This window comes from Saccostrea echinata, unplaced genomic scaffold (assembly GCF_033153115.1).
Source record: "Saccostrea echinata isolate AGI-Se365-2 ecotype Australia unplaced genomic scaffold, CSIRO_AGI_Sech_v1 ptg000033l, whole genome shotgun sequence".
NCBI lineage: Eukaryota > Metazoa > Mollusca > Bivalvia > Ostreida > Ostreidae > Saccostrea > Saccostrea echinata.
This window is the reverse complement of record NW_026889782.1, coordinates 17,711,046-17,735,357: the sequence shown is the minus strand read 5'-3', so window position 1 is coordinate 17,735,357 and position 24,312 is coordinate 17,711,046. Positions and strand designations below refer to the sequence as shown.

The following is a 24,312-nucleotide window of genomic DNA, read 5'->3' as shown; positions in this document are numbered from 1 at the left end:
ATAAAATCAATTGCGTCATCGCGGGCCCTCCGCTTGTCGGAAAGGCCCAAGAAGGTCGATTGGACCAGAAGATGCGCCATTCGTGTCAATAATGCTGTATACAAGGGTTGTTAAAAAAAGTCTTTGGACAATGGTGTTTTTATTTGTTATGAAAATCAAAATACAAAAGTCAGATTAGTATTTTTATTTATTATAAAAATCAAAGTCAGGTAAGTTATTTTTTTTCATTGTTAAAAATCACTGATGAAGTTAGGAAGATGATTTTTCATTTTTTCTTCGTTAGTTGACACCTTTGTCAGTGGTCCAGACTCAAAGATCAATTTGAAAGGTCATCGTATATTAAAAGAAAATACTGGTAGCAATGATGAAGGCATGTCACCTAGAGCCTCCGACTCTAACCTATAATATGTTTTTACTATAAACAAACCTTGGAGTAAATTAGAATTTCAGGATTCTAAAGTCAATGATCTTTACTATAGATATTTCTTAAGTTGCAGACACATAGTATCGATTTAAATAAAAAAAAGGGGGGTGGGGTCAGAATCAAACTCGAAAATCCTATCTGGTGGGGGACGACTTCTAAACTTCTTCCACAGTCAATTTTTTTCATACATTACCACATAACTCTGATTTTGACTCAGCTGCAACAAACAGCTGGGGGGGGGGGGGGGCTAATAGCCTTTCAGTGAACATTCTCAATAGTACAAGAGGCCCAAGGGCCTTAACGGTCACTTGAGTATAATACAACAATTTAGAGAATCCATAGAGTATAAAATGAACTGAAAGGTGATGAAGCTTTGTTGCCCAAAAGCAAGAAAAATAGGATGATCAGGATCAACAAAATAATAAGTCTAGCATTCAGTAACAGTTCATAAATTAGGTTCTAATCTGTTCTCCATTTATCACCATCACCATACAGTATATTAACAAACTATCAGTTTTCTATACTATTTTAATTCCTTGTTGAAAACTCTTACATTGGCCTCTCTTGGTCTTTGATGAACATTGAATAAGACAAGTTATTTTCGTCTCATTTTCATTTATCTATTACTTAAAAGTCGAACTGATCATTAAAACTATGAAAGTACTTTTAGTATTATACAATAAAAATTCTTGCATAATTCTCTTATTCTATTAACCTTTCAAGTACATTATTTACAGTGATTAATTATCAAAAGTAAATGGCAAAGGGGAATAACTCCTCTCAGAAGAATACAAATTAATAGAGCCCTTGCCAGGACCAGAACACTTGACCAAATGGTCCAGATGTTCAAAAATCTGGTAAAAAATATCCTTCCTTATTAAAACATTTACTCTTTTTGGCTCTGATATGCCCAGGTGCAGAGAAGATTTTAAAGAAATAATGCATTTTTACCACAGATTCACTATATTATCAATAGAGCCCCCCTCCCCACTGAGAAACACCAGAGCCTCTGACCTTGGGACCAGACGTTTGCTCATTATAAGTAATCACTTTGTTTATCTGCTTAACGCTATGGAGCAGAAAGGATAATTAAATAGAATTAATGCATTTTCATTATATTATCAAGAGCCCCAACCTTACTCCTGCACATCTGACCAAGGGCTCATGCAATTCACTACTCTGGAAGAAGCACTCTTGCTCATCATAACTATACACATAGCTTCTTTGCTTTTTAACCAGAAGCAGAAAGAAATACTTTCAAAGAAATTTTGCTTTTTCACTATATAATCAATAGAGCCCCCCCCCCCCTTCACCAGAGCCCTTGACCCTGGGGCCATGAAGTTCACAATTTTGGAAGAAGCATCCTTGCATATCATAACAATGTACTTAGTTTGTTTAAATAATACCTCGGGGCAGAGAAGAAGATTTTCAAAGAAATAAATCACCTTCACTATAGGATCTATATAGCCCCGCCCTAGCACCAGAACCCCTGTCCCTGGGGCCATGAATTTCACAATTTTGGAAGAGGCATCCTTGCTTATCATAACAATGTACTTAGTTTGTTTAAAAAATACAGAGGAGCAGAGAAGAAGATTTTCAAAGAAATAATGCATTTTCACCATATAATAAATAGAGCCCCACCCTAACACCAGAACCCCTGATCCAGGGGCCATGAAATTCACAATTTTGGAAGAGGCATCATTGCTTATCATAACTATGTATTTAGTTTGTTTAGATAATATCCAAGAGTAGAGAAGAAGATTTTCAAAGAAATAATGCACTTTCACTATAGGATCTATATAGCCCCGCCCTAACACCAGAACCCTAACCCTGGGGTCATGAAATTCACAATTTTTGAAAAGGCATTCTTGCTCATCATAACTATGTACTTACTTAGTTTATTTAATACCTAGGAGCAGAGAAGAAGATTTTCAAAGAAATAATGCATTTCACTATATAATCAATAGAGCCTCGCCCTAACACCAGAACCCTGATCCTGGGGCCATGGAATACACAATTTTGGATAAGGCACTCTTGCTCTTCATAACTATGTACTTAGTTAGTTTATTTGATACCCAGATTGATTGATTGTAGTTTCACTCATATAGGGACGTCACCATATACCGGTGAAGGGCTTCAAATTTTGACCTCTACTCGGCACTCGGGGCCATTGAGCAGTGAGGAATCTTTATCGTGCCAACGTCTGCCGTGACACGGGACCTCGATTTTTAAGGTCTCATCCGAAGGACCCGCAACTTTCACATCAAAGTGCCGAGCGCATGGCGAAGGAACAGTTGCTACCCATTTTTTATCGACTTAGGTCAGTCGCGGCCGAGATTCGAACTCACGACCTCCCGATCACGGAACGAGCGCTCTACCGACTGAGTTACCGTGAGCGGTTTGATACCTAGAAGCAGAGAAGAAGATTTTCAAACAAATAATGCATTTTCACTATATAATCAACAGTACCCCGCCCAAACACCAGAAACCCTGACCCTGGGGCCATGAAATTCACAATTCTGGAAAAGGCACTCTTGCTCTTCATAACTATGTACTTAGTTAGTTTATCCAATACCCAGGAGTACATGTAGAGAAGAAGATTTTCAAAGAAATAATGCATTTTCACTATATAATCAATAGAGCCCCGCCCTAACACCAGAACCCCTGACCCTGGGGCCATGAAATTCCCAATTTTGGATAAGGCACTGTTGCTGTTCATAACTATGTATTTAGTTAGTTTATTTGATACCCAGAAGCAGAGAAGAAGATTTTCAGAGAAATAATGCATCTTCACTATGTAATCAATAGTGCCCCGCCCTAACACCAGAACCCTGACCCTGGGGCCATGAAATTCCCAATTTTGGATAAGGCACTCTTGCTCTTCATAACTATGTACTTAGTTTATTTGATTCCCAGGAGCAGAGAAGAAGATTTTCAAAGAAATAATGCACTTTCACTATATGATCTATATAGCCCAACCCTTGCACCAGAACCCCTGACCCTGGGACCATGAATTTCACAATTTTGGTAGAGGACTCAGTGCTTATTACAATCCTGCCAACAGTTTGACTGGTTGATGTCCAGGAGTAAAGAAGAAGATTTTTAAAGATTGCATTAATTTTGGTGGTTTTAGCCCCACCCCTTAGGCCCCAGGGGGGCAGGGACCATGAAATTCACAATTTTTGTTCTCCTTCACCCATAGATGCTATATGCTAAATTTGGTTGAAATTGGTTGAGCGGTTTTAGAGAAGAAGCTGAAAATGTTCAAAACTTAACGCACGACGGACGACGCACGACGACGGACAAAAACGGATAGCAATAGGTCACCTGAGTGACTCAGGTGACCCAAAAAGGTAATGTTAAAAAAAAGGGCCCCCCCCCCCCCCGATACATCGTTCCTGAGTTGTTAGTAATATTATTAAATCCTGATTATATAATTCCTGTCCATTTTTGGGCTGCCCATTGTTCTATTTTGCATAAATAATTTAATATTGTTTTCAATTGTTGTTTTTAAAGGGAGATGTTTGGTATTTTAATATTATAATTTGAACCTAATTGCAAATAGGTCAAAATTAATGCTAAAGAAAGTTATATTTTACTGTTCATGTTTGTTAATAAAATTAAATTTCAATGATCTTTTTGCATTGTCTATCTTTTATTTAACGTTCCGGGGAAAAAATTTTAAAAAAATGTTGAGAAAAACGGACTGCACATTAAGCAAGCAATTTTGACTGCAGATATGATATTCAGATGAATCGACACTATGGAGGTAATAAATTCTTTCAATTAAAACGTTTTTTTGTGCAATATTTTCTTTGAAGTAAATAAACAATGCAATGTACGTAAAAAGTTTAACATCTCTTACATTTAAAATACAATGGTACATAAAAATTGTTTTTTTTTTTTAATATAATTCAAAATTGACGGCAATAATGACGTCATAGTGCTCAAAGCGGGTAAATGCAATAAAATACATCCCATCTTCAGAGGGTTATTGCAATTAAACTATAAAAGAGAGATTAGAATTGTTGATATATTTATAAAGTGTACATTCTCAAGTCATTTCTCTATGATTATTTTTAATTTTCAAAGAAGGGCCGAATTCCACTACTGATGTACCTGGCTCTTTGAAAAAAGTATTGACATTAATTATGAATGAAAGATACTTTCATAAATACCTGGTATTTGTTTGAGGATCGTCGACTACAATTTTGTTGAGGTACCAATTCTTATAATTCTCTGAACCAGAGTTATCATGCCATATACGTAGGTAAGTTAATTCACCAAGTTGCTCTTTTGTACCCATTATGAACTTCTTTACACTTCCAGTGTCAAATCCCTGCAACACGTTTTAGAGGTTTAACCAAATTATGTATTGAAAGAAGGAATTGGAAACCTACCTACATATGAAAAGCGAAGAAATATCTGCAAAATTAAACTCCCTTGTTATTTTTTAAACACGAAATCACGACATTGCATGCAAGAACTTTTATAAGACGTTTCTCTATTTAAATAATGTTTTCGACAAATCGTATTTTTCTACAGCATTACAACCATCCCTGCGAAACATTCATTCTCTGGTATGATAAATTCTGAACACAGGACAAGGACACACACCAACTTTAACCGTTCTCCGTGTGATTATTAGCAGTTTAGTTTAATAATTTGCAGCCTTCAGAATTATTATTCGAAAAATAGTTTAAGGGTTTTTTATCAGTACATTTTCAAATAATATTGGACCTTTTTGGACCTCCTCCTGCCTTTGATGGTCACCGCTTGTAAAACCCTCCATCAAAACCAACAATTGCATGCTTTTCTATTTATTTGACAAGTGAAATGATGTTACTTATTTGATTTACTGTGTATGTGTATATAGTTTGTTGAAACATTTGATGACTAAAGTTTATTGCATTAATTTATGAGTATATTATTGATTTGTTCATTTAGGTGGGATGAGTGTTGTCTGATATCATGATAAGAAATTTCTCTACTTGATGATGCATAATGTTTAGCAGGTTAAAATTATTAAGGTCATCAATATCTGAAGACCGTCGACTTACGGAATTTTATCAGAAATCCTGATTTTTGGAGCTCAGGTAAAACGCCAACTTAGGTTAATGCTTTTTATACGTTTTCTGTGATAAACTGTAAGATATAAGCTTTACTGGAATAAAAGATTTTTAAAGATTTTTTTCTATAAATTCCTATGTAAAACATTGATCCCCAATTGTGGCCCCATCCTATCCCCTGGGTCATGATTCGAACAAATTTGATTCTACACTACCTGAGGATGCCTCAATATCAATACACAAGTATTTCTAATCGTGGCTATGTTTTTCTTGAGAAGATTTTTAAAGATATTTCCTATATTATGTATATATTCCTATTTAAAACTTTGATCCCCTATTGTGGCCCCTCCCTACCCCCATTGATTAATCAAACTTGAATCTACACTATCTGAGGATGCTTCAAGATGACTTATCATGGTTTTGTTGTACTTGAGATGAAGATTTTTAAAAGCTTGTTTAAAAGCTTGTTTTCCCATATATTCCTAGGTAAAACTTTTAACCCCATTGTAGCCCCACCCTTCCCCCGGGGATCATGTTTAAACAAATTTGAATCATTTTGAATGTTTATAAAAGATTCAAATTTTCTGGCCCTGTGTTTTTTGAAGAAGATTTTCAAAAGATGACACAAAATTTTCACCAATTCCTAATATACCCCCTCCCCCTTGAGAGAGGGTGTGGTCCTTCATTGGAACAAACTTGAATCCCCTTCACACTAGGACGCTTTGTGGCAAATATTGTTAAAAATTGGCCCAGTGGTTCCTGAGAAGAAGTCGAAAATGTAAAAAGTTTACAGTCGGACACACAGACGGACGCCGGACAAAATGTGTTCAGAAAAACTCAATTGAGCTCTCAAATCAGGTAAGCTGAAAAAAATCGAAAGACGTACTTCTTTTACACCGTCGCTGAGGATTCTTACTCCGGAGTCGTTTTCCTCACCCACCACGACAAAATTGACCACGGACTTTGTTCCTGCCCCGCGCCAGAGACCAGTGTGTACGGTTATTATGTAGAAATAATCATCGGAAGAATCACTGTCCACCTAGAAATGGATGGCCCACTTCCAAAAAAGGAAGATCATAACAAACGGTATATACATGTAATTGTGTTATCGTAGAAAGAAGTTTAGAATAATAGTATTTTTTTAAAAATATTGATTGAATGAAATAATACATGGTCAATATACATGGTTAATTCGTTTAATTTAGCTTTTTTAACATAAAAGAAATTTATGATTAGATTATCAAAGAATGATTACTTTATGTTTGATTGAACATGTTGTGTTTGCACATATGCATACACAGCATCTATGATAAACCAATAAAAGAAGAATCTATCTTATACATGTAATCCTTATTTCATACTAATGCGATCTACTACCAATAATGACATTTATCTTATATTATATGTCATTCCATAGAATGGTTCCTAGAAATGCTAACCATCTAGTTAAACAATTTCAATATTCAGTTCAACAACTCTATTGAAATAAACATTCAAGCAACATACTCGTGTTAACTTTTTGTCATAAGGCCCATATATGCGCATAGAAAAGGTATAATTTCCATATTTTGAAATATGAGGGAGGTGTATACCCTTTCAATATCTTTTTTGTCCTCTCTTCGTAAAAGGATCGCTGATATGGCGTAAACAACCAGAAGAACAATCACTGTTCCGTAAACAGCTGCATTTGAAAGATCAATTTTATTCCACACAGTGTTGAAATCGATCTCGTTGGATGGTACGTAAAAAGTGGAGGCGAAAATGCTCCCTTTTGAAGGATCGGGGCATCTGCAGATTGTTTCGTTAATATTACTCATTGGTAAAACCTGCAGAAAAAACAAAACTTGAGCTTCACCTAGTAGTATAAACACCAAAAATCGAAATTTTGTTGAATTCAAAAATGAATCTTTTAATGCAGGACGCATCATATTTAATATCTTTCTTTTCAAATAGCTTTCATTTAGTAAATGAAAAAAAAAATTTGGGTAGTTAAAATACCTTGCATCCATCTGAATCCCAAGATTTTCCTTTGGCGTCCCAAAGTCTGCATCCAGTGGTGACGATAATATAACTGAAATTGGCGACTGTAAATTCCAAAGTTGAGTTCAATGGGCTCGGGTTTGTAACAGATGCCTGACGCTTTCGCCTGTTTCTTACAGCAGAAGAGCTGTAGTCCTTCACTAATTGATAAAAATCTCAATTATTTTATCGTATTTCTCCAAACAATTAAGCTCTTATGCAGTATAATTCAAGCCATTCATCAATTAATTCAAAGTTTCTCTACTCTTAATTATGAGCAGATTGGAAATTGTGCGTCCCTTGATTCAATAACACTTCATCAAAACTTCACCTACGTAGGCGCCTTGAAAGATTTTTTTTTAGATTTGTAGAGGTAACAAACCTTAAAACTTCTTTGATAAGGGTGATAAGACACAGTTTTAAATTCAATAAAAGATCACATATGCAATAAATCAAGAAAGCTTTTATTTTCTTTTTCTTTTAGATGGGGCATAAACAGCAAAGCTTTGGAAGGATTAAGAGATAGTACTTTATTGATATCCTTATGAGCCAAAAAAAAAAAATCAATTTCAATGCCAATACCTTGCAAACCAAACCTGAAATTTTTATTTCTGTAGAGGCAAGATGGGGCTTTTCGTACATTTTTTTGAAATTTTCCAATCGGCATATAAATATTAAAAAAAAAAAACACCTTCCCCTTCTCCTTGGGTTTATACTGTTAAGACCCCCGGCATGCATATACAATACATATTTAGATTTTTAAAATATCTAAATCGTTTGTTAAATACTTACTTTCCATTTGTTCTATGCCAATATAACATGAACCTTTGCGACAACCTTGTTTTAAAAAAGTTTTGAATCCATAATTTGGAGTCCAGTCGCTGATACTTAACGTCTCAAAAAAGTCGAATGAGGAAGAGCTAAGAAACGTCACGTCTCCCAGGTACACATTGTAGAATATATGGGTACTCCGATCATCAAGGACCATACCGTGTGGTCTGATATAAACTATTACAGCATCCCCCTCGTTTTTCATTTCGAATTTGATATAAATGATTTTCTTCGGGTCTTTGGGATCCATTTTTGGACTATGATCCTGATACTGTTTAATATTTTTATTTATGAATTTTACATCTGGTCTGATATCCCCACTGACAACGACTGACGTCACATTAGATGTCACAGCAGAAGCTTCATAAGATTGTCCAAAAATATACGGGTTCTTGTCATGGACAACAACCTAATTTTAAGTGTTAAGTGGAAAAAAAGTGTCAAAGGTAATGTATTTTTTCCCGTTACGAAATGAGGGATTATATTTGCTAAGCTATCATATACACAGACATATACTCTATTTTTAAATTTTGTTCAATCTGTAACATCGTTAAGTTTGTATTTGTATATTGCCCTAACATACTAATAAGAAATTTTACCAATGCACCATGTTTATAAAAAAAGAAATTAATTCCGGATTCATTTTTCAAATATATTTGGTAGTAACATATGTAGTTCTCCAAAATAAACGTAAACAAATATAATTACATAGAATGGTTCAATCAGAAGAATCTTTTCTATATGCTAGGATATCACTTCTTTTATGTAATTCAGTCCCCTATCTTTTCATATATTTTTTAAGTACCTGAATATCAAGTATCGTCTGCTCGTCTCTGTTCGTGTTATTTCTTTCAGCTTCAAAATCCAACTGTATTCCTTTTATATACTGTTCCGTTCTGTTCATGATTCTTTCAAAAGTAACCTTCTCAGTGCTGACATCTAGACCATCTTGGGACAAAAGAGAAGCACCTTCCCCAACTTCTTGCTGTAGTAATTGAATCTTTTTCATATCTTTCAGCGCATCTTCGATTTTAGCTATATTATTCTCTGCCTGTAACGTAAATTTCATTATCAGGTACATATTGAATAGATATATCAACGAATTGATAAGAATTTTTTTAAATCATGAGCATTACATACTATTAAGAAAAGTAAAGTACCAAATAAATCAGTTAAAAAATTTAAACGTACAAATGCTGCCTGTTGTTTTTGCTTTTCTTGTTTCTCAATTCTGATATCGTACAATAGTTTAGCCTTTGTTCGTATTTCTTCAGTTGTCATGGGGGACTGTGTTGTCCCTGAATGGTCTGCATGACTTTGTGTTCGTTTTTGTTTCGTGGTCAATTCAGCAATGATGGAGTCTAAGGTGATCCTTGACGTAATGTCATCCACAGTAGTGGGCAGCATAGAGGTCAAAATGTTATTCAAAACCTTAATAGTACCTGAAAATAGGAGATTTTATATTATACATTGTATAGATAAATCTTTGATAAACTATTTATAAGTAATTATGTTTTCTAAACATTTCAAGAAACTTTATCTGTCTTTTTATTATTTCATTGTTTTTTATTTCATGGGAAAAAGATACCTTCTAACATCTGAAATGGATACAAAAAGGACAACATGTAGGACATTACAATATACTCACTGAAAAGAGCACTCTTCATGCTTTCAAGACTTTCCACAGGGAATGGCTTGGTCTGGGATGTTCTGAACACACTCTCCATCATGACCTTTGTTACTGAAGTTGATGCATTCTGTAAAAAAGATATAAAAGTGTTGCTTACGCAAAGACGGTAAGACCTATCTAAAACAGTGTGCATATTAAACTTTCATTTAAGATTAGAACTTTATAACTTTATGAGGTAATTATAAAAGAAATGTTTGAAAAATGGAACAACAATATTACCTATTTAGTTTCTTTGTTTATTATTTCAAACTTACCGCCGACTCAGTAGTAATGTAGGCTGGGCTTCGTGTGACACTTTCCAAAGCAGACGAGATTTGCTGTACGTCAGTTGCACTGAATTGTTTTTTAGTGCCGGAGTCAGATTCGACTGTTTTTAAAAGGATATTGGTCATTTCAGTTGTTTTCTGCAAAAAAGAGAGTTTCAACCAGCATTGCCCTTATTAAAGATATTTTACTGTGTACAATAAAACAAGAGGCCCATGGGCCACATCGCTCACCTGAGCACATTGGCAAGGCAAAAGCACAAATCAGTTCAGTACTGAAAAGATTACGGGGGGGGGGGGGGGGCTTGAATTGTAAACTACCTGATGATGCTTCCATGTCAATATATAATTTGTTTAATTTGTTTTAACAAATGGCTTTGTTGTACTTGAGAAGATTTTTTAAAAAATTCCCATATATTCCTCTGTAAAAATTTGATCCCCCATTGTGGCTCTCCCTATCTCAGGGGTCATCATTTGAACAAACTTGAATCTACACTACCTGAGGATGCTTCCATATCAATATGACTAAACATAGCTTTTCTGTTCTTGAGAAGAATTTTTTTTCTATATGTTCCTATGTAAAACTTTCGATCCCCTTATTGGGCCCCACCCTACCCTCGGGGGTCATCATTTGAACAAAATTGAATTTACACTACCTGAGGATGCTTCCATATCAAAATGACTAAACATGATTTTCAGTTCTTGAGAAGAAGATATTTTCCTATATGTTCCTATGTAAAATTTTCGATCCCCCATTATGGCCCATCCCTATCCCCTGGGGTCATCATTTTAACAAACTTGAATCTACACTACCTGAGGATGCTTCCATATCAAAATGACTAATCATGGCTTTGCAGTTCTTCATCAGAACATATCTTCCTATATATTTCTATTTCAGACTTTCATCCTCCATTGTGGCCCCACCCTACCCCCGGGGGTCATGATTTGAACAAACTTGAATCTACACTACCTGAGGATGCTTCCACATAAATATGATCAATCAGGGCTTTGCTGTTCCTGAGAAGAAGATATTTAAAGATTTTTCCTATATATTTCTATGTAAAACTTTGATCCTCCATTGTGGCCCCGCCCTACCCCCGGGGGGTCATGATTTGAACAAACTTGAATCTACACTACCTGAGGATGCTTTCATATAAATATGACCAATTAGGGCTTTGCTGTTATTGAGAAGAAGATTTTTAAAGATTTTTCCTATATATTTCATGTAAAACTTTGATCCTTCATTGTGGCCCCGCCCTACCCCAAGGGGTCATGATTTGGATAAATTTGAATCTACACTACCTGAGGATGCTTCCATATAAATATGACCAATTAGGGCTTTGCTGTTATTGAGAAGAAGATTTTTAAAGGTTTTTCCTATATATTTCTATGTAAAACTTTGATCCTCCACTGTGGCCCCGCCCTACCCCCATGGGTCCTGATTTGAATAAACTTGAATCTACACTACCTGAGGATACTTCCACATAAATATGATCAATCATTGCTTTGCTGTTCCTGAGAAGAAGATTTTTAAAGGTTTTTCCTATATATTTCTATGTAAAACTTTGATCCTCCACTGTGGCCCCGCCCTACCCCCATGGGTCCTGATTTGAACAAACTTGAATCTACACTACCTGAGGATACTTCCACATAAATATGATCAATCATTGCTTTGCTGTTCCTGAGAAGAAGATTTTTAAAGGTTTTTCCTATATATTTCTATGTAAAACTTTGATCCTCCATTGTGGCCCCGCCCTACCCCCGGGGGTCATGATTTGAACAAACTTGAATCTACACTACCTGAGGATGCTTTCATATAAATATGATCAATCATTGCTTTGCTGTTATTGAGAAGAAGATTTTTAAAGATTTTTCCTATATATTTCTATGTAAAACTTTGATCCTCCATTGTGGCCCCGCCCTACCCCCAGGGGTCATGATTTTGACAAATTTGAATCTACACTACCTGAGGATGCTGCCATATAAATATGACCAATTAGGGCTTTGCTGTTATTGAGAAGAAGATTTTTAAAGGTTTTTACTTTATATTTCTATGTAAAACTTTGATCGTCCATTGTGGCCCTGCCCTACTCCCGGGGGTCATGATTTGAACAAACTTTAATCTACAATACCTGAGGATGCTTCCATATAAACATATAAATATGACTCATCATGGCTTTGCTGTTCTTGAGAAGAAGATTTTTAAAAGTTTTTCCTATATATTTCTATGTAAAACTTTGATCCTCCATTGTGGCCCAGCCCTACCCCCGGGGGTCATGATTTGAACAAACTTGAATCTACACTACCTGAGGATGCTTCCATATAAATATGACTCATCATGGCTTTGCTGTTATTGAGAAGAAGATTTTTAAAGGTTTTTCCTATATATTTCTATGTAAAACTTTGATCCTCCACTGTGGCCCCGCCCTACCCCCGGAGGTCATGATTTGAACAAACTTGAATCTACACTACCTGAGGATGCTTCCACATGAGTTTCATCTTCCCTGGCCTTGTGGTTCTTGAGAAGAAGATTTTTAAAAGATGCTACTAATTTTTCACTAATTCTTCATTATCTCCCCTTGAAAGAGGGCGTGGCCCTTCATTTGAACAAACTTGAATCCTCTTTTCCCAAGGATACTTTGTGGCAAGTTTGGTTGAAATTGGCCTAGTGGTTCTTGAAAAGAAGACGAAAATGTGAAAAGTTTACAGACGGACGGACGGACAGACAGACAGACGGACATACGGACTACAGACAAAATGTGATCAAAAAAGCTCACTTGAGCCTTCGGCTCAGGTGAGCTAAAAAAGCAATGACGGTCATTATGATTTGAATCATTTATCAAAGATTTAAATGTTGCAATACATTTTGAGCTAAAGAAGATGAGAGTTGTACTTATATGGTAAATTTATTTGAGGCATTCAGACAATTGAATGCAAAGATATTGCACTGTAGTAAAGAAGCCAATACCTCTTGATACAGACGTGTGACTTTACTGGTCGTGGGGGTTGTTATCTTTGAGGTTCTTCCTGATAAAATATCTTCCTCTGTTGTTCCCGGTGAATCTCCCTAAAATATTGTAATCATATTTCTTATATCTTGAAAAAAAAAGAATGTGTTCTTTAATACCGTGTGGAAGTTGTTTTACTGTATTTATAATAGGAATTTTTAGTTCTTCTTGATGTTCATTTCTTGGCATTTTTAAAATAAGATTATAAATTGTATTATTGTCTCCACATGCTGTGTACACATAATTAAGTTTAATTCAAAATCAAGTTGAGAATATGATATTCTGAATCAGTATTACGTCTGAGAAGAATGAAGACATATCTGTGTGATCCATACCTCTGAGAAGTCCACAATATAGGAGGAGACAGAACTGACCAATCGCACCACCCCCATGTCATTACCACCCGCATCTGTACGTTTGAATTCTTTATTAAATGATTCAAATAGTAAGTCGATTGCACCGGTGTCAGAGCTGGAGTTAGGGGTGACCTTCTCCATTGGACGTACCTACACAGTAAGACAACTTGGTGAATGTGTGATCTCAATTACATTGATTTTTAGTTGCATAAAAAGAATTACTCACTCAGTATCAGAGAATATAAATACGAGAGTTGTCCGGTAAAATCGTGGAAAAGGTGTCAAGAGTGAAAAATAATCATCCTTGCGTACTAAAAATTTTCATTTCTCTTTTTTACATTTTTATCAATGTACCAACCAAATTTCAAATGAATATATGCTCAGATTAACAAAATATGAGATTTTATGTTATTTTTGTTGTATATATATTATACATGTACCAAAGTTGTCATGGGGGACTGCCTTCCGGCGCATGGGTGATAACTTCAAAGCAGCATCGTTGCCTCTTTGCTTAAAAAATGTTGATAAGTCCCACACAAATTCGGGAATTTCATTGATGCACATACTCGAGTTTCACTTTATTCCTACATAAACAGTCGAGGAACTAATCTCGCAAACACATTGGGCGTTCTTAAGATTTTTAGTAAGTTATGGACTGTACTCTTACTATCATTCAACAAAATAGGCAATCTTATATCGACAGTCTACAGTGATAGCGTCTTTCGTTATTGGCATTAGCTGTCTGTCCGTATGTTTTATTCTCCAGGGACTCGATCAAAAAGCTTCCGATTAGAAAAGTCCTATTTCACTTGTATATTAAAGATCTAGTGATATTTTATATATATATTTTTTGTTCTTCTGTAGTCATATAAAGTCTCTTAGAGCGTCATCACCACATCTAAATCAGAGTGATTTGCTCACGGGTGCGCCGTAACGTCGAAACGCCACCATTGTTCGTGTTTCGTGATGACCACTTTCCCATTTCGATTGCTCGGGAAACTGCCAAACATGGCTAAGAAATTTCCAAATGACAAGAAAATAGATGTGTACCACGGTATTCAATGTATAATGAATGGATTTTGAGCAATTTTAAATCATTTTAAACTAGCCAAAAAAGCATTTCTAGATAGGGCCAAAATAAAAATTAGGTTTGTTTCCCCTAACGCGACCGACCCACTTAAATCGTGCCGACTGAAAAGTTTTTATAATAAGATTATTCAAATATTTATTTTTATTGTTTATACACTTCATAAAGTACAATTTCATCAAAATTCGTTCTTTATCAGAATGGCGACTTTTGTTTTACTCTCATTTGGCGCCCACAACATGTGGCCACAGAGGGTTATTTAGTGTTATAAAACAACGGCGATGTATCAATCTTAATAGACATCTTTAACTTGTTAGAATCTTACACTCTTGAAACATTTCGAGAATTAAATATACCATGACTAAGGAGTGTTAACATGGCATTTACAAATGTGTCTTCTAAAATTAACGTACGTAGTCAGCATGACAAAGCCTGCCTCATGAGCAGATGAGGGGCCCACTTTGTGTATGCATATCAATAAATTTCACTGCATTTCATTCGTTTCGATCTAAAAAAAAACACTTCATGTATGATTCTATTTTTACTATATAGGACCATAGGATTTGTAAATATATCTTTGTATAATTATTTCATCTTGATAAATAATTTGGATATCGTTCCTTCATTCCTTTTATTTATGGGGTAAACTTCGTGACAATAACATTAGATATATGAAACTTCATTCATGTTAGATATGGTTTGGTTGAATGAAATATTGTCCATACAGGTGCTCTTTTTTCAAATAGTGTTGAAATCTTTAAAGTTGGCGTATGGTATGGCTTCCTGAGACGTCCAGTGTATTTTTCTTTTCTTTAGTTGGGCCCTTGAAAATAGGTTGTTTCTTTGCTTTAAAATACCTTTAAAAATTGCTGAGTCGACAACATTTGAACACGGGTGGAGGACTCCTAAGTTAGATTTTTTCTCGGCACTTATGGCCATTGATCATAAAGCATCAGTAAGGGATCTTTATCGTGCCAACATCTACATGTATACTGTGACACTGCATGGCCCTACGTTTTTTACGGTCTCATTTGACTGACCAATTTCCACGCCCCACGTCGGGACCTGTGACTTAGAATAAGCTCCTGAATTACGTCGTGACTCCAAAACGAAACACTAGAATTACTGCACCACGCGAGGCCCTTGACATTTTATCTATGTAAGCACTCGAAGATGATAGTAGGTTTGAACAAGATGTATTTGTGAAACACTGATGCCCCCGTATGGCAGCTTATGTCGAAGGTTAAAGTTTCTCAAATGCAAGTCAAAATGCAGGCCAAAAGATACAAAACGTTGGTACCCAAAGAAAGGTCTCGTCTCGAGGAATATATCTGTGAAATTTGAAAGCCCTAGCTGCAACTGTTCAAAAGTTATGGCAAAGGTTAAAGTTTTTTTTAAAGTAAGTAAAACGTCAAGGTCAAAGTTGTTATTATTCCAATGAAGGTCTTGTCACAAGGATTACATATGGGAAGTATGAAAGCCCTAGCACCAACCATTCAAAAATTATGACCAAGGTTAAAGTTTTTCGAAAGTAGGTCAAACTCCTAGGTCAAGGTCAAAGAGGATGATATCAAGAGGAAGGTCTTGTCACAAGGAATATACATGTGAAGTTTGAAACCCCAAGCACCAACTGTTCAAAAGTTATGGCCAAGGTTAAAGTTTTTCAAAAGTAGGTCAAATTCCATGGTCAAAAGGTCAAAGTTGTTGGTATCCAAAGGAAAGCCTTGTCACAAGGAATACACATGTGAAGTTTGAAACCCCAAGCACCAACTGTTCAGAAGTTATGGCCTAGGTTAAAGTCTCATAACATTTTGCAAAAATGGGTCAAACTCCAAGGTCAAAGTCAAAAGGTCATATATGATGGTACCCAAAGAAAGGTCTTGTCACAAGGAATACACATGCGAAATATGAAAGTCATAGCTCCAACCAATCAAAGGTTATGGGCAAGGTTAAAGTTGACAACAGACAAACGGATAGACAAACAGATAGACAGGACAAAAACAATATACGCCGGGATCTTTCGATCCAGGGGCATAATAAAATATACTCGGATGGCCAATAGTTGAGTTTTTGCGAATCTTGTCTTTTTTGTAAAAAATTCAATTTCAATAAATCTACGCTGGCCTGAGATATTTCACAAGTTCAAATGAATAATATTTGTGAATTAATTTACCATACATGTTGCTTTTAAATTTCATTTGTATAATATTAGGTTTAAAAATCACTTTCTTTTGTTCTTTCTTATTTATAGCGATATTATTCAATTTTCAGAATGTATTTTCAAAACTGTCATAAAAAAAATAATAATTTACCTACCTACCTACTCAACTTGAAATTTTAGGGTCGGGTTAGGGGAAACAAAGATATTTTTAATGATGGCCTAACGATGAAATGGAAATGAACCAAATTTATATGACTGATAACATAAAAGAAGCTGGTCATTTTGCACCTTAAAAGTTTTTGAAGAGTCATCTGCCCTTGACAAAAAAAAGACAATTTTAATTTTGTCAAAATATCTGTGGTAAATGATTCATTATATTTTATATTTTAATAAAGAGAGAGTTTATGCATACATTCACAAAGAGATCTGTGTGAAATTCAAATTACTTTTTACAATATCTTAATAAAACCTGCACTGCCCATAGACTTCAATGTAAAATTGAAGTTGCAATTTATTTGACAATAATCAAAATTTGTAAATTCCTTTGATGGAGTATTTTTATTAGGTCACCTGAGTCACTCAAGTGACCTATTGCTATCTGTTTTCGTCCGTCGTGTGCGACGTCCGTCGTGTGTTAACATTTGAACATTTCTTCTTCTCTGAAACTGCTGAACCAATTTCAGCCAATTTTAGCATATGGCACCTATGTGTGAAGGGGAACAAAATTTGTGAATTTCATGGTCCCTGCCCCCCTGGGGCCTGAGGGGTGGGGCTAAAACCACCTAAATTAATGCAATCTTTAAAAATCTTCTTCTTTACTCCTAGACATCAAGCTGTCAAACTGTTGGCATGATTGTATTGAGCCCTCTACCAAAATTGTGAAATTCATGACCCCAGGGTCAGAGGTTCTGGTGCTAGGGCGGGGCTATATAGATCATATAGTGAAAGTGCTTTATTTCTTTGATTATTATATTGATTATATATATTGTTTTACGATTGATTGATTGATTGTATGTTGTTTTACGTCCCATTCGAGAATTTTTCACTCATATAGAGACGTCACCATATACCGGTGAAGGGCTTCAAATTTTGACCTTTACTCGGCACTCAGGGCCATTGAGCAGTGAGGGATCTTTATCGTGCCAACGCCTACCGTGACACGGGGCCTCGGTTTTTAAGGTCTCATCCGAAGGACCCGCAACTTTCACTTCAAAGTGCCGAGCGCATGGCGAAGGAACAGTTGCTACCCATTTTTTATCGACTTAGGTCAGCCGCGGCCGAGATTCGAACTCACGACCTCCCGATCACGAAGCAAGCGCCCTACCGACTGAGCTACCGTGAACGGTCTTTATTTCTTTGAAAATATTCTTCTCTACTCCTGGGTATTATTTAAACAAATTAAATACATAGTTATGATAAGCAAGGATGCCTCTTTTAAACTTGTGAATTTCATGGCCCCTGGATCAGAAGTTCTGATGTTAGGGCGGGGCTATATTTATTATATAGTGAAAATGCATTAATGCTTTAAAAATCTTCTTCTCTGCTTCTGGGTTTTATTTAAACGAACTGGGTACATTGTTATGATAAGCAAGGGTGCCTCTTCCAAAATTGTGAAATTCATGGCCTCAGGGACAGGGGCTCTGGTGCTAGGGTGGGGCTATATAGATCCTATAGCAAAGGTGAATTATTTCTTTGAAAATCTTCTTCTCTGCCTCTTGATATTATTTAAACAAACTAAGTACATTGTTATGATACGCAAGGATGTCTCTTCCAAAATCGTGAATTTCATGGCCCCAGGGTCAAAGGTTCTGGTGAAAAGGTGGGGAGGGGGGGGGGCTCTATTGATTATATAGTGAAAAAACAAAATTACTTTGAAAATATTTTTTTCTGCTTCTGGTTAAAAAGCAAAGAAGCTAAATATAGTTATGATGAGCAAGAGTGCTTCTTCCAGAGTCGTGAATTGCATGACGTCTGGGTCAGATAGGCTGGTGTAAGGGTGGGGCTCTTGATAATATAGTGAAAATGCATTGATGCTATTAAATAATCCTGTCTGCTCCTTAGTGTTAAGCAGATAAACAAAGTGATTACTTATGATGAGCAAACTTCTGATCCCAGGGTGAGAGGCTTTGGTGTTCCTCGGTGGGGAGGGGGGGGGGGGTCTATTGATAATATAGTGAATCTGTAGTAAAAATGCATTATTTCTTAAAAAATCTTCTCTGAACTTGGGCATATCAGAGGCAAAAAGAGTAAAAGTTTTAATAAGGAAGGGTATTTTTACCAGATTTTTGAACATCTGGACCATTTGGTCAAGTGTTGTGGTCCTGGCCAGGGCTCTATTAATTTGTATTCTACTGAGAGGAGTTATTCCCCTTTGCCATTTACTTCTGATAATTAATCACTGTAAATAATGTACTTGAAAGCTTAATAGAATAAGAGAATTATGCAAGAATTTTTATTGTATAATACAAAAAGTCCTTTCATAGTTTTAATGATCAGGTAGACTTGTAAGTAGTAGATAAATAAAAATGAGACAAAAATAACTTGTCTTATTAAATGTTCATCAAAGACCAAGAGAGGCCAATGTAAGAGATTTCAACAAGGAATTGAAATAGTACAGATGCACTGATAGTTTGTTAATATACTGTACGGTGAGAGTAATAAATGGGCAACAGATTAGAACCTTATTTATGAACTGTTAATGAACACTAGACTATTTATTTTGTTGATCCTGATCACCCTATTTTTCTTGCTTTTGGGCAACAAAGTCTCGTCACCTTTCAGTTCATTTTGTACTCTATGGATCCTCTAAATTATTGTATTATACTCAGGTGACCGTTAAGGCCCTTGGGCCTCATGTTTAATAATACGTTCAAAGTGCTACCATAATTAAAAAATATCGACCCATTCATTTATTACGTACAAAATATGATCTTTATACATTGAATACCTAAAAAATATGATAATTTGTACCCCAACCTTATCTATGTAATAGTTTTATTCCGAAGTGATACTCGCGAATTTTCTACCGAAACCTGGATTTTGAATCGTGCGCCGTAGAACCATACCCTGTACACATTCAAGCATAATAAAAAAATGATTTATGCAAATAAATCATTTATATATGTTGCCTTGTGTTTAATTTCATGATTCGCATGGCGGTGACTCCGGTTGGTATTTATAGCACAACAATTTGCATATTTACTGAATGCGCATGCGCAATCTAAATTTAATACTAGTACTTCGTAAACAAAGGCAACTTTGAGTCTAGAAGAAGATTTTCGAAGATAACTTGTAAATAATCTGTATTTGAGAGGTCTTTCCATCGACAAAATATGTAACAACGATTTGTGCACCGTCCGATATAGGTAAAGTGTTCTACTGTTGTGTGTTTTCACAGTAAACTCGATAGCGTCACTTGGGAAAATTCCGTCTTGTGTAACTGCGGGGAATAATGGCGAATTGACCCAGGCACAGAATCTGTATTGATGGCATACCTGCTCCAAATTCGTTACCCGTTTGTTTTGGATTATACATAAGCTAGACTCATTTGATCGAAAGAACAAGGTTAGTGATACCATAATTTCAAAATAAAGCGATCTGTACGTATTTCGTAATCGGAGCCTCTCTCTCTTATTTGTACATTTCGCAATGTCAACATTGTGCATAGGCGATTCGCATGTGAAGAGACCGAAATTCCATCTCGGCGCACACCATTCGAGTGCGTCAGCATACAATATTGCTGGCCTGAGCTTGGTTAATTACATTGGCATTAGAGGAGGATTAGTAGCGTGTGATCGCCACTTAGCTTTGTTTACTTCTGCTGTGAGACACTATAAGCCACACCATCTGATAGTTTGTCTAGGGGGTAATGATTTGGATGTAGTTGATTCGGACTGGAGTACAGAATGTGTTGTTGCGAAGCTTGTCACATTTTTGACACAATTAAGGAACCGATTCCCATTAAAAACTGTCACTGTTCTGAGTTATTTCCCGAGACAAAGAACTAGAACTATTTCACCTGAGAATTATAGGTTAAGAGTCATTGAAACCAACAGCTTGTTACAGGATTTTCGTAAAAATCACCAGTTGACTTTCTGGAAATTAAGAGGATTCTCTGAGTGCAGAAAACAGATTCATTGTGATGGAGTTCACCTAAACAATTACGGCTACCAAAAACTGATAAGACAACTTAGGGGAATTCTCGTTTCTAATCATCGTTCAAGTCAATGTTAATTCCTGTATTTTAAGGTTAAAAGTCAGGGGCTACTAACTTAGATTTATAATTTGTTACTGCTATCAATTTTCATAAATGTATGACAATAACTTGTATATATACTATATATAATACCATTAATATGTTGTAAAATTACTTAACAACTATGATTGTACAATGACACGAAATGTATTTAACTTGATGATGGTACATGTACGCTAATTGTATTATCTGACATTCTCTTTCAGCATTTGATCATCAAAAAGTGCTGTAGTTGTCTACTAGAACATTCTTTATTTGAATATTTGGCTTGAAACAGGTAATGCCTAACTCAGTTATTTATGTTGAGCACACATACATTGTGCTCATTGCATACAAAATTCTTAATATAGCTAGTGTAATGGATATGCCCTGCATATACCCAATAGCTATGACACAATTATTTTCATGCTTGTCTGCTAAGTCATGGCAGCTATTATAGCTTCAAGCATATTTCATCAGCTCAAAGCATATTTTACTAGCTCAAAGCATTATATTAGCTCAAGCTTTTAGCTTAGAGCATAATTAGGGGTGTTAACATGCAAGTCAATATTTGTACATTTGTGTATTCATTTCTACAAATATTGCCTGGCTTGTTAACATGGGCTTTTAACGCCCCCTTTTCAGATTTTTTCTAAGTTGTACAAAGTTTTTGGTCTACATTTTATATGCCAATTATGCCATAATTATTTTCAATAGTCATAATAGGTCAGATGACACACCTATTGTCTCAGGGGCAAATTTTGTGATTTGGCGATTTGTAATAATATTCTCTTTGTACTTTTATATGTATGTAACCTTTTCTTATATTAGAATTTTAGATTGTGTTCTCTTTACTGTCATTTATTATCTATTGTAATAAATGACCTACTTTATTCTTTAAAGGGTGTTATTGTTTTTAATAAGTGGAGGCAGACAGGTATAAAAATGATTTAGGCAAATAAATTATTTATATATGTTGCCTTGTGATTAATTTCATGATGCGCATAGCGGTGACTCCGGGTGGTATTTATAGCACCCCAATTTGCATATTTACTGAATGCGCATGCGCAATCTAAATTGAATACTTCGTAAACAAAGGCAACTTTGAGTCTACCATCTCCCTCCCAACCTCCTTTGTACCTTATGGCAGTATTTTTTTATATTTGTATTTAGATTATGTTTTACTCTTGTTTATGTGCAGCGCTTTTAACGCCCCCATTTTAGATTTTTTCCAAGTTGTACAAAGTTTTTGGTCTACGTTTTATAGGCCAAATATGCCATAATTATTTTCACTAGTCAAAATAGGTCAGATGACACACCTATTGTCTCAGGGGCAAATTTTGTGATTTGGCGATTTGTAATAATACTCTGTACTTTTATATGTATGTAACCTTTTCTTATATTAGAATTTTAGATTGTGTTCTCTTTGCTGTCATTTATTATTTTTTGTAATAAATGACCTATTTTATTCTTTAAAGGGTGTTATTGTTTTTATTAAGTGGAGGCAGACAGGTATAAACATTGTCTACATTTATCCAAAAAATTAAAAAGTACTTAACAATGATAGATAAATATTTGCTGAAAATTTCAGCTTAGTGCACCCATTATTATTCAACAAAAACGCTTTGTCCATGATTTTACGGGACAACCCTCGAATACCGTTATATTTTTTTTGAAAATGGCCTTGTCTCCGATCCGATCATAAATGTGTACTTTGACAGTGACTTTATAATCAAATGCTGGGTCTCCTAGCTGTAGAGGGACATCAGTAACTGTGCTCTCTCCTATAGAATGTAAAACAGTTTGTTAAAAAAAAGTATTGCTATGCACTTTAATCATTGCAATAAAATAAAATATCAAGTTGGTCAATATTGTTCGGAAGGGGGGGGGGGGGGTAGCCTGTATATATATTCATTGCACAGAGATATAAATTCAAAGGGTGTTTTTTAAGAATGCCATAAGTACACATAGCCGATTCTAAAATGTCTTTTATACAGTGCAAATTCTCTAGTGGCACTCATACATTTATCGACTATTAGTGGTCTGTTTTGTGATAGCTGTATATGTAATTCCAAATGCTTAAAATTTCACATGATGGTACATAACATGATGGTGTTTATTTCACGATCTCGGCATTTTTTTCATAAATGTTTTTGCTTCAAACACACACAATTTTTTTTTAGGAATTTATGCATAAAAGTCCCTCCTAGTAGATGACTTTAGGTGACAGGTCCTTGTTATTATAAACCTGGCTTAATGTTCGCGGGGATGTTTTTTGATCGAACATACGCAAATTAAAAGCACAGTTATGTATTCAATTTTTACTTTAATTTGCATATTCAAGTGTTTGGATTCTGTAGCTTTACCTCCTAGGAACAGCTCAGTTTTTACGTCCTGAATCCCAGTTGACAGGTTTCTTCTGGTTATAGTTTCATATAGATAAGTGAGCGGTTCGCCATTTCTCTTGTCTCTTGTAAGGTTCCGCTCCCTATTTGTACCTTCATCTATCCAACCAGAACATTCGATGCTGAAGGTGTCCTTCAAAGCCATGCCTGTAATTAAAAAAAAACTTTTTACGACGTACTTAGGGTTACATTTTCCCCTGAAAATTCGGTTGGAATAAAACCACTTTAAAATGAGGTAAAAGAGCAAGAAATACACTCATATCCCGTATGGCAAATTTCTTTACTGAGATTTGTCTTCGAATATAACTTGAAAGTTTTTTAAGCTTCATTGCACCAAAAGATCTTATATGCACTAGCATTTGGTCGATCAAAATTATGAAGAACAGAAATAGGAAGACGTCTGTGATCCAATAACCACTAATACCCCTGCTCTGATGTGAATATACACTCTCATGTGAATATACAGAAGTTCAGTTAAAGAAATTTTGTACCTACTATATATATATTTTTTTTTTGCATTTAAGGTTCATTTTTTTATCATCATTAAATTAAAGTTTATAAAGAAAGTCAATGTCCACCGTTACAAAACACAAGACCAAGGTATCGTTAGAAATATATTGTGTTTGTTTATAAATCATCATATGATATGTACTAACAATGTAAATTCAGTATGGAATCATTCACATTGTTCAAAAGGTTCTATCACACACTTTTTGGAAATTTGGTAGAGGCAGACGCACGCATCTAATTTATTCTGCTGACAGA

The 24,312-nt window shown here is 35.4% G+C and overlaps 1 protein-coding gene across 1 annotated transcript in view; it reads right to left on the bottom strand.

Annotated features, from left to right (window-relative positions):
* The window catches only part of LOC133198213 (polycystin-1-like protein 2), a 52,394-nt gene extending 28,702 nt beyond the window's left edge, over positions 1–23,692 (bottom strand). The window contains 13 exon segments of the mRNA XM_061334337.1: positions 4,603–4,763; positions 6,380–6,550; positions 7,086–7,319; positions 7,492–7,673; positions 8,305–8,752; positions 9,149–9,394; positions 9,535–9,785; positions 9,932–10,100; positions 10,288–10,437; positions 13,265–13,363; positions 13,640–13,810; positions 22,856–22,926; positions 23,509–23,692. Of these exon segments, the coding sequence (XP_061190321.1) occupies positions 4,603–4,763; positions 6,380–6,550; positions 7,086–7,319; positions 7,492–7,673; positions 8,305–8,752; positions 9,149–9,394; positions 9,535–9,785; positions 9,932–10,100; positions 10,288–10,437; positions 13,265–13,363; positions 13,640–13,810; positions 22,856–22,926; positions 23,509–23,692 (2,537 nt within the window).
* Between the last annotated feature and the right edge of the window lie 620 nt (positions 23,693–24,312).